Below are 9,830 nucleotides of genomic sequence, written 5' to 3'. Positions count from 1 at the left end.
ACGATAGGATAGGATAGAGGATAGGATAGGATAGAGGATAGTATAGGATAGAGGATAGAGGATAGGATAGGATAGAGGATAGGATAGGATAGAGGATAGGATAGGATAGAAGATAGGATAGGATAGAGGATAGGATAGGATAGAGGATTGGATAGGATACAGGAAAGGATAGGATTGAGGATAGGATAGGATGGAGGATAGGATAGGATAGAGGATAGGATAGGATAGAGGATAGGATAGACGATAGGATAGGATAGAGGATAGGATAGGATAGAGGATAGAGGATAGGATAGGATAGAGGATAGGGTAGGGGATTTGATAGGATAGAGGATAGGATAGGATAGAAGATAGGATAGGATAGAGGATAGATGATAGGATAGGATAGAGGATAGGATAGGGGATAGGATTGGATAGAGGATAGGATAGGATAGAAGATAGGATAGGATAGAGGATAGGATAGGATAGAGAATAGAGGATAGGATAGGATAGAGGATAGGATAGGACAGAGGATAGGGTAGGGGATTTGATAGGATAGAGGATAGGATAGGATAGAAGATAGGATAGTATAGAGGACAGGATAGGATACAGGATTGGATAGGATACAGGAAAGGATAGGATTGAGGATAGGATAGGATGGAGGATAGGATAGGATAGAGGATAGGATAGGATAGAGGATAGGATAGACGATAGGATAGGATAGAGGATAGGATAGGATAGAGGATAGTATAGGATAGAGGATAGAGGATAGGATAGGATAGAGGATAGGATAGGATAGAGGATAGGATAGGATAGAGGATAGGATAGGATAGAGGATAGGATAGGATAGAGGATAGGATAGGATAGAGGAATAGGATAGGATAGAGGATAGGATAGACGATGGGATAGGATAGATCATAGGATAGGATAGAGGATAAGATAGAATAGAGGATAGGATAGGATAGAGGATAGGATAGTATAGAGGACAGGATAGGATACAGGATTGGATAGGATACAGGAAAGGATAGGATTGAGGATAGGATAGGATGGAGGATAGGATAGGATAGAGGATAGGATAGGATAGAGGATAGGATAGACGATAGGATAGGATAGAGGATAGGATAGGATAGAGGATAGTATAGGATAGAGGATAGAGGATAGGATAGGATAGAGGATAGGATAGGATGGAGGATAGGATAGGATAGAGGATAGGATAGGATAGAGGATAGGATAGGACAGAGGATAGGGTAGGGGATTTGATAGGATAGAGGATAGGATAGGATAGAAGATAGGATAGGATAGAGGATAGGATAGGATAGAGGATAGGATAGGATAGAGGATAGGATAGACGATAGGATAGGATAGAGGATAGGATAGGATAGATGATAGGATAGGATAGAGGATAGGATAGGATAGAGGATAGGATAGGATAGAGGATAGGATAGGACAGAGGATAGGATAGGGGATTTGATAGGATAGAGGATAGGATAGGATAGAAGATAGGATAGGATAGAGGATAGGATAGGATAGAGGATAGGATAAGATATAGGATAGTATAGGATAGAGGATAGAGGATAGGATAGGATAGAGGATAGGATAGGATACAGGATAGGATAGGATAGAGGATAGGATAGGACAGAGGATAGGGTAGGGGATTTGATAGGATAGAGGATAGGATAGGATAGACGATAGGATAGGATAGATGATAGGATAGGATAGAGGATAGGATAGGATAGAGGATAGGATAGGACAGAGGATAGGATAAGATAGAGGATAGGATAGACGATAGGATAGGATAGAGGATAGGATAGGATAGAGGATAGGATAGGATAGAGAATAGAGGATAGGATAGGATAGAGGATAGGATAGGACAGAGGATAGGGTAGGGGATTTGATAGGATAGAGGATAGGATAGGATAGAAGATAGGATAGTATAGAGGACAGGATAGGATACAGGATTGGATAGGATACAGGAAAGGATAGGATTGAGGATAGGATAGGATGGAGGATAGGATAGGATAGAGGATAGGATAGGATAGAGGATAGGATAGACGATAGGATAGGATAGAGGATAGGATAGGATAGAGGATAGTATAGGATAGAGGATAGAGGATAGGATAGGATAGAGGATAGGATAGGATAGAGGATAGGATAGGATAGAGGATAGGATAGGATAGAGGATAGGATAGGATAGAGGATAGGATAGGATAGAGGAATAGGATAGGATAGAGGATAGGATAGACGATGGGATAGGATAGATCATAGGATAGGATAGAGGATAAGATAGAATAGAGGATAGGATAGGATAGAGGATAGGATAGTATAGAGGACAGGATAGGATACAGGATTGGATAGGATACAGGAAAGGATAGGATTGAGGATAGGATAGGATGGAGGATAGGATAGGATAGAGGATAGGATAGGATAGAGGATAGGATAGACGATAGGATAGGATAGAGGATAGGATAGGATAGAGGATAGTATAGGATAGAGGATAGAGGATAGGATAGGATAGAGGATAGGATAGGATGGAGGATAGGATAGGATAGAGGATAGGATAGGATAGAGGATAGGATAGGACAGAGGATAGGGTAGGGGATTTGATAGGATAGAGGATAGGATAGGATAGAAGATAGGATACTATAGAGGATAGGATAGGATAGAGGATAGGATAGGATAGAGGATAGGATAGACGATAGGATAGGATAGAGGATAGGATAGGATAGATGATAGGATAGGATAGAGGATAGGATAGGATAGAGGATAGGATAGGATAGAGGATAGGATAGGACAGAGGATAGTGTTCAGCCGCGAGTTAAACAAAAGATCCCCTTGAAAATCCGCGGCACCGCTATTTCAAGGTGGGACCAGGGACCGATCCCTTCAAGAATAGTTTAATAGTTTTACTCGCGACTGACAAATCGGCACATCCCAACATTTGGCGTGCAGATGGTATACACGTTTTATGACACGGGCCTCTAGGGCTGTTTTTGAGAAAGTCGCCTTCACGAAACCTTTCTTAATTGCCCATTAGAATTTTCCTCGCGCCCTCAACAGCCAACCGTACTGTCATAAAACGTGGACCTACAAAGGTGGCATCGCGGGACCATCCGACGGTCCCTGGCCGATGAACATCGGGCCCACAGCTGTGATTTCGCCCGCCGAAATCCAGCGACGTTGCCACCCCGAAATGGAATACCCCCACTCCACGCCAACGCACCCCGAGTGCATGGAGAGTTGGGGTAAAACTTTTAGTCTAAATGCAACTCCCGCAAAAGCAACATCGAGATTAGACTCCGGAACTCGTCAACACGCGGACCAGCCGCTATAGTTCCGTTTGCTCCTTGCAGCATTAAATTCCAAATTTATATTTATCATCCTTATCATCCGAAAGGATCGTAAGGTCGCGCCGAGTAGCGTCGTCGAAACACCCTCGATTGAGGAATTTACGCCTCCTCATAGATTCTACGACAGAGTCTACGCCGCGAAAGGTGCCCGCTCCGTCGGAAAGTACATTGGTCCTTCGAGCCGGATCATCAGTGCCGTGTGATCCAAAAAATAAATGACACTGAGTGACAGTTACAGTGGACAAAAGACTCTGTGAACGTGATTCAACGCAGCCTTGCGCATCGTTTACAACGGGACAACACCTGCAATCGGGAGATCCTGTCTGGACCAACCAGCATCCCAACAACTTGCAGTATCCCGGATTACCAAGGGCTGGACCAACCAGCATCTGGAAAGTCGCAGTTTGTGGGCCAAGCAATTGACGATTTGGGTCAACGCCAGGTGTCTGACACCAGTTCACCATCCTGAATTCAGCGCATCAAAGGTAGGCTCGTTTTTCGTTCGTCAATCTCCCAAAACATCTCCTTCATCACAAAATGCCTCTGACAAACCCATCCTTGTCTCAAGCAACGGCTCTCAGCACTTTAAAGCGTAAGCGCGGCAGTGTAATCGGTCAGATTACGGCATTCTCGAAATTCTTAGATTCCGTCGATACCGAACAACCACCTGACATAGATCTTATAAAAATGCATTTGAACGGTCTCATTGAATTTTGGAAGCGTTTCGATGATATACAATCCGAGCTAGAGGCATTAGACGAAAACCAGGAACCTCGCCGATACGAGATACAAAACGAGTACTACGCGATAGTTGTCAGAGCCAACAAAATAATAGAAAAGGCGCAACCAACTTTGCCCCAACGTCGCGGAACAGTCGAGTCACTCGCGACATCGGTAACTGCTCCGATGGCAATCAAGTTACCAGAAATGCGGTTGCCATCGTTCGACGGAAACATCGAAGATTGGGTATCATATTTCGACACATTCAATTCAACGATTGACTCGAATGAAAATCTGACTCCGTTGCAAAAACTGCAGTACCTCCGTTCAACCTTACACGGAAAGGCGTTGAAGTGCATCTCCGCGTTAAACACGACAGACGCGAATTATTACGATGCAATAGAACTGCTCAAAAAGAAGTACGATTGTCCGCGGAGAATAATCTTAAAACATTGCGACGCAATTAGGGATTATCCGAGATTAGTAAAGGACACTCCAGAGGCGTTAGACGATCTCGTGAAATCGGTCAACCAGCATCTACGAGCCTTGAAAAATCTAGGAGAAGACTTCACAAGATGCAACGGCTTTTTAATATCAATGATATTATCCAAGGTTAGCAGCGACACTGCATGGCTTTGGGAACTAACGATAAAAGGCAAAAACATGCCGTCGTACACGGACCTCTTGGATTTTCTCGAGAAACGCGCAAGTTGCGCACAAACTGGACCATCCAGTGCCTCCGCGGTGCCATTACGCCCTAGACCGAATTTTACAAGCTATCCGCAATCGACACGCCCCAGCGCGAACTTCACAAGCCATCCGCAGTCAACAAGACCACCCGCCAGATCACACGCTTTCGTAACGAGTAAAACACGTCAGACCGCCGATAACAAATCAAAAAACGCGTCGAATTTTAACGAAACGCGTCCAAATTCACAACCGAAGGAGTGCCCGATCTGCTACGGAGATCATAGCACATGGGGTTGCGAAAAATTCCGCGGAATGACTCCCGAAAAACGCAAGTTCGCCGTTGAAAGGGCCAAATTATGCACCAACTGCCTACACCCAGGGCATAGCGCGCAAAATTGCGATCGAGGTTCATGCCGAATATGTCAGCTACGACACCACACGTTGCTTCATCACTTCGAGCAGCAAGCGTCAACAAGCGGAACAATAAACGCTCAATCCGATACAGAATGACGGCTAAGACACAGAGAACAAAACGGAACGGGCTACCATCGAGCGTTCACCATAAACGCAATCACAAACGAAATTTTAGTTACGGCACAAATCCAGATCTTCAACAAAAATAAACGTCCGATAGATTGTCGAGCATTAATCGACACTTGCGCATCGATTAACTTAATTTCTGAACGCCTTGCTCAAAAAATCAACATCCCGCGGATGAAATGCTCGGTTCCCATTGGTTCTCTGAACGCTATGACCACTGTAGCAACCCACGCACTGAAGGCTACTATAGCTTCGCGAGTAAGCAATTACCAACGTTCGCTTACGTTCCTCATTGTGAACGACATCGCGCCTTTCGTTCCAGATCAAGAGATTGATCGCGGAACAATAAAAATTCCGCCGAATCTGCACCTTGCAGATCCGGAATTCCATCGACCGGCACCGATCGATTTGTTATTAGGATCCGGAACAGCCCTCTCAATCTTATGCGTCGGCCAAATTGTCTTGTCACGCCCAGATGAGTCCGATCTCTACCTTCAAAAATCGCAACTCGGTTGGGTCATCGGGGGGAGCGCGCCAGTCACTTCTCCTGCTCATGGCACACTTTGCCACGCGACCACCGCGTTACAATTCGACCTCACCCGTTTCTGGGAGGTTGAAGAAGGCCCACAAAGACAGCATCTGTCTGAATCTGATATAATTTGCGAAAGCCATTTCCAAGAACACACAGTTCGGAATCGTGACGGCAGATACGTCGTGGCTTTACCTTTCAACGAGAAATTGTCGCGTCTCGGAGACTCCAAGGTACAAGCGAAAAAAAGACTCCATTCATTGGAGCGAAAACTCCAACGAGAACCCGCACTCAAGCAAGAGTATCATGCGGTGATCCAAGAATACCTTGACCTCGGACACATGAGCGAACTGCCACAGGAACAACAGTCACCTGAGGGGTATTACCTACCACATCACGGGGTCGTTAAGGTCACCAGTGACACAACCAAACTCCGCGTAGTCTTCGACGGTTCTGCCACGACTAATTCAGGCATAGCATTAAATGACGCTCTCCACACCGGTCCAAAAATTCAAGACGATCTACTCCACATTTTATTAAGATTCCGCATTCATCGATACGTACTGACGGGAGACATTGAAAAGATGTACCGACAGTTCCTTGTACGTCCGGAAGACAGGAAATTTCAGCGTATCCTCTGGCGCGATACTACGGGTTCTATTAAAACTTATGAGCTGAATACTGTGACATTTGGACTATCTGCTGCACCATATCTTGCAATTCGCTGTTTGACACAGCTCAGTCGAGACGAAGGCCACCGCTTTCCTCAAGCCGGCAAGATTTTATTGCGTGACTTTTACGTGGATGACGTTCTGACCGGTACATCGACCATAGAAGAGGCATTATCCTTACGCGAAGACCTCACACAAATACTCAAGACCGCAAGACTGACAATACGACAATGGGCATCTAATGACCTTACTCTTCTGACTGGCTTGCCCGAGCAGGCCATTAACAAAAAATTATACCTGGGAGAGTCATCCACTCTCAAAACCTTAGGGATTGTCTGGAATTCCTCAAACGACTCTATTACGTACGCAGTCGAAACTTGCTCTCCACCATCACGTTCGACCAAACGCAGTATCACCTCAGAAATAGCAAAGATATATGATCCACTAGGGCTGCTCGGGCCAGTAATTATTACGGCAAAAATGCTACTACAAAGGATCTGGACCATAAAGGTTGACTGGGACGAGTCGCTGCCAATGGATATCCATACCGAATGGATACGTTTTTATAATAAATTGCCAGCGCTGAACAACATCACGTTCCCGCGACGCACAATCATTGAATCGCCAAGAAAAGTCGAACTACACGGTTTTAGTGACGCAAGCGAAAAGGCCTACGGAGCATGCCTCTACCTGCGTACAACCGACTCACGCGGTCACACCGAGACAACTCTTTTGTTCGCTAAATCCAAGGTCGCCCCATTGAAAACGATCTCAATACCACGACTCGAATTATGTGGAGCACTTCTGCTAACCTCTCTTGTCGAGACCGCAAAACAAGCGCTACCTGTGGAAATACATAAAACCATCTATTGGACCGACTCCACCATTGTTCTCCATTGGGTGAAGACATCTCCACACACTCTAAAAACCTTCGTGGCTAACAGAGTGTCGGAAATTCAAAAGCGCACAGCTAACGCAGATTGGCGACACATACCCACTGCCGACAACCCGGCCGATCTTATCTCGCGAGGTCAATCACCAGAAGACTTCCTTCAACCTTCCATCTGGCAACACGGTCCGACTGGGCTCAACGAAGAAGAATCTTTCTGGCCCACTACCGAACTACCTCAACCAGAGACAATCCCAGAACAAAGGGTCGCGATTTGTCTCAAAGCATTAATTTGCGACACCACGATTCTGGACAACTGCTCCTCATGGGGAAAGCTTCAAAGAATCATCGCGCGCTGTCTCCGATGGAAAGGATCTAACACCACCAAAGGAAGTCTGACACCCTCCGAACTAAGATACGCCCACGACGTAATCATCAAACTGATACAAAGACAACACTTTGCAGAAGAATTGCGCTGCCTCTCGAGAAGCGAAATAGGCGTTAAGGGTAAGCTGCAACAACTGAACCCATTCATCGACAAAGACGGAATTCTGCGAGTAGGAGGCCGTCTGAAGAATTCGCGAATTCCATTCGCGCAAAAACATCCCATCGTCCTCCCAAAGGCTCGAATCACGGCATTAATAATAGAACACGAGCATCGAATACAATTACACGCTGGTACACAGGCTACCCTATACGCGATTAGACGCCGTTATTGGCCCATCGACGGTCGGAGTCAGGTAGGGAAAACCATCAGAAACTGCGTCCGCTGCTACCGTGTCCAACCGCCGCCAACACAATACGTGATGGGCGACCTACCTGAGGCTCGAGTCACCGACTCACGCCCATTTGCAAACGTCGGCGTTGATTATTGCGGTCCCTTTTTCATAAAGGAGCGACGATACCGAAGTCGAACCCACATTAAAGTATATGTCGCAGTTTCGTTTGCCTCTCAGTAAAAGCCATTCACCTAGAATTGGTTAGCGATCTTACCTCCGAAGCATTTATAGCAGCCCTACGTCGTTTCATTGCTAGACGAGGTCATTGTATTAACATTTACTCTGACAATGGCACCAATTTCGTCGGCGCCAACAACGAGCTTCGAGACCTCCGCGAACTTTTGCAGTCCGATGACCACAACGAGAAGGTCAAAACCTTTCTTGCTGACCGATCCATCACGTGGAATTTTATTCCTCCATTAACACCTCACTTCGGCGGCATCTGGGAAGCGGCCGTGAAATCATTCAAGCGTCATTTCTGGCGTATCGCAGGTGCTGAACGATTTACATTTGAAGTGTTCAACACTTTAATTATTGAGATAGAAGCCGTTCTAAATTCACGTCCTTTAACTCCCATTTCATCAGACCCAAATGACACCCTTGTCCTAACTCCTGGCCATTTCCTGATTGGCGACTCGTTAACGAGTCTGCGCGAGCGCGATTTCAGGGATGTGCCATCAAACAGACTTTCAACCTGGCAACATATCCAGAAACTAAAGCAGCATTTCTGGAACCGATGGTACAAGGAGTACCTAAACGAGATGACGAGTCGTTCGAGATGGTCCAGCGGTACACACCCCATCAAGGAGGGCACCATCGTGCTCTTGAGGGAGGACAACGTACCACCGATGCAGTGGCCACTCGGGAGAGTCATCAAGGTCTACCCCGGATCTGATGGCATAGTTCGAGCTGCAACAGTGAGAACAGCCACAACCACACTCGATCGGGGCGTAAAACGGCTTGTACCGTTACCGAACCAGCCAGAGGAGGAACCACGGGATCCAACATCGACGTCAAGAACGCGCGATCCCTCAACCGATAATAACTAATTTATCGTAATCGCTAAGCTTTAGCTCATAAGATAGTTTACTTGTTCATTCTAGTACTTTAAACCTAGCGTATCTTTAATCCTATATAGATTTATTTTGATCGCGAGTCTCTCAACGGGGGGAGGATGTTCAGCCGCGAGTTAAACAAAAGATCCCCTTGAAAATCCGCGGCACCGCTATTTCAAGGTGGGACCAGGGACCGATCCCTTCAAGAATAGTTTAATAGTTTTACTCGCGACTGACAAATCGGCACATCCCAACATTTGGCGTGCAGATGGTATACACGTTTTATGACACGGGCCTCTAGGGCTGTTTTTGAGAAAGTCGCCTTCACGAAACCTTTCTTAATTGCCCATTAGAATTTTCCTCGCGCCCTCAACAGCCAACCGCACTGTCATAAAACGTGGACCTACAAAGGTGGCATCGCGGGACCATCCGACGGTCCCTGGCCGATGAACATCGGGCCCACAGCTGTGATTTCGCCCGCCGAAATCCAGCGACGTTGCCACCCCGAAATGGAATACCCCCACTCCACGCCAACGCACCCCGAGTGCATGGAGAGTTGGGGTAAAACTTTTAGTCTAAATGCAACTCCCGCAAAAGCAACATCGAGATTAGACTCCGGAACTCGTCAACACGC

General features: G+C 46.3%; 1 protein-coding gene across 1 annotated transcript; it reads left to right on the top strand.

Annotated features, from left to right (window-relative positions):
• The first annotated feature begins 3,860 nt into the window (after window positions 1–3,860).
• On the top strand, window positions 3,861–9,190 carry LOC143364114 (uncharacterized). The gene is made up of 4 exons (XM_076804615.1): window positions 3,861–3,915; window positions 3,967–5,139; window positions 5,323–8,238; window positions 8,319–9,190. The coding sequence occupies exons 1-4, from the start codon at window positions 3,861–3,863 to the stop codon at window positions 9,188–9,190; spliced, it is 5,016 nt and encodes a 1,671-aa protein (XP_076660730.1).
• Window positions 9,191–9,830: the final 640 nt, after the last annotated feature.

Source organism: Halictus rubicundus, unplaced genomic scaffold (assembly GCF_050948215.1).
Source record: "Halictus rubicundus isolate RS-2024b unplaced genomic scaffold, iyHalRubi1_principal scaffold0275, whole genome shotgun sequence".
NCBI lineage: Eukaryota > Metazoa > Arthropoda > Insecta > Hymenoptera > Halictidae > Halictus > Halictus rubicundus.
This window is presented reverse-complemented; position numbering and strand designations above follow the sequence as displayed.

Excerpts from the sequence above, each read along its gene's own strand:
- LOC143364114 (XM_076804615.1), top strand. The coding sequence starts at position 3,861 with ATGCCTCTGACAAACCCATCCTTGTCTCAAGCAACGGCTCTCAGCACT. Across the intron at positions 5,140-5,322 it reads CGCGCAAAATTGCGATCGAG|TTACGGCACAAATCCAGATC; the intron begins GTTCATGCCGAA and ends ACGAAATTTTAG. Across the intron at positions 8,239-8,318 it reads CGTCGGCGTTGATTATTGCG|TAAAAGCCATTCACCTAGAA; the intron begins GTCCCTTTTTCA and ends TTTGCCTCTCAG.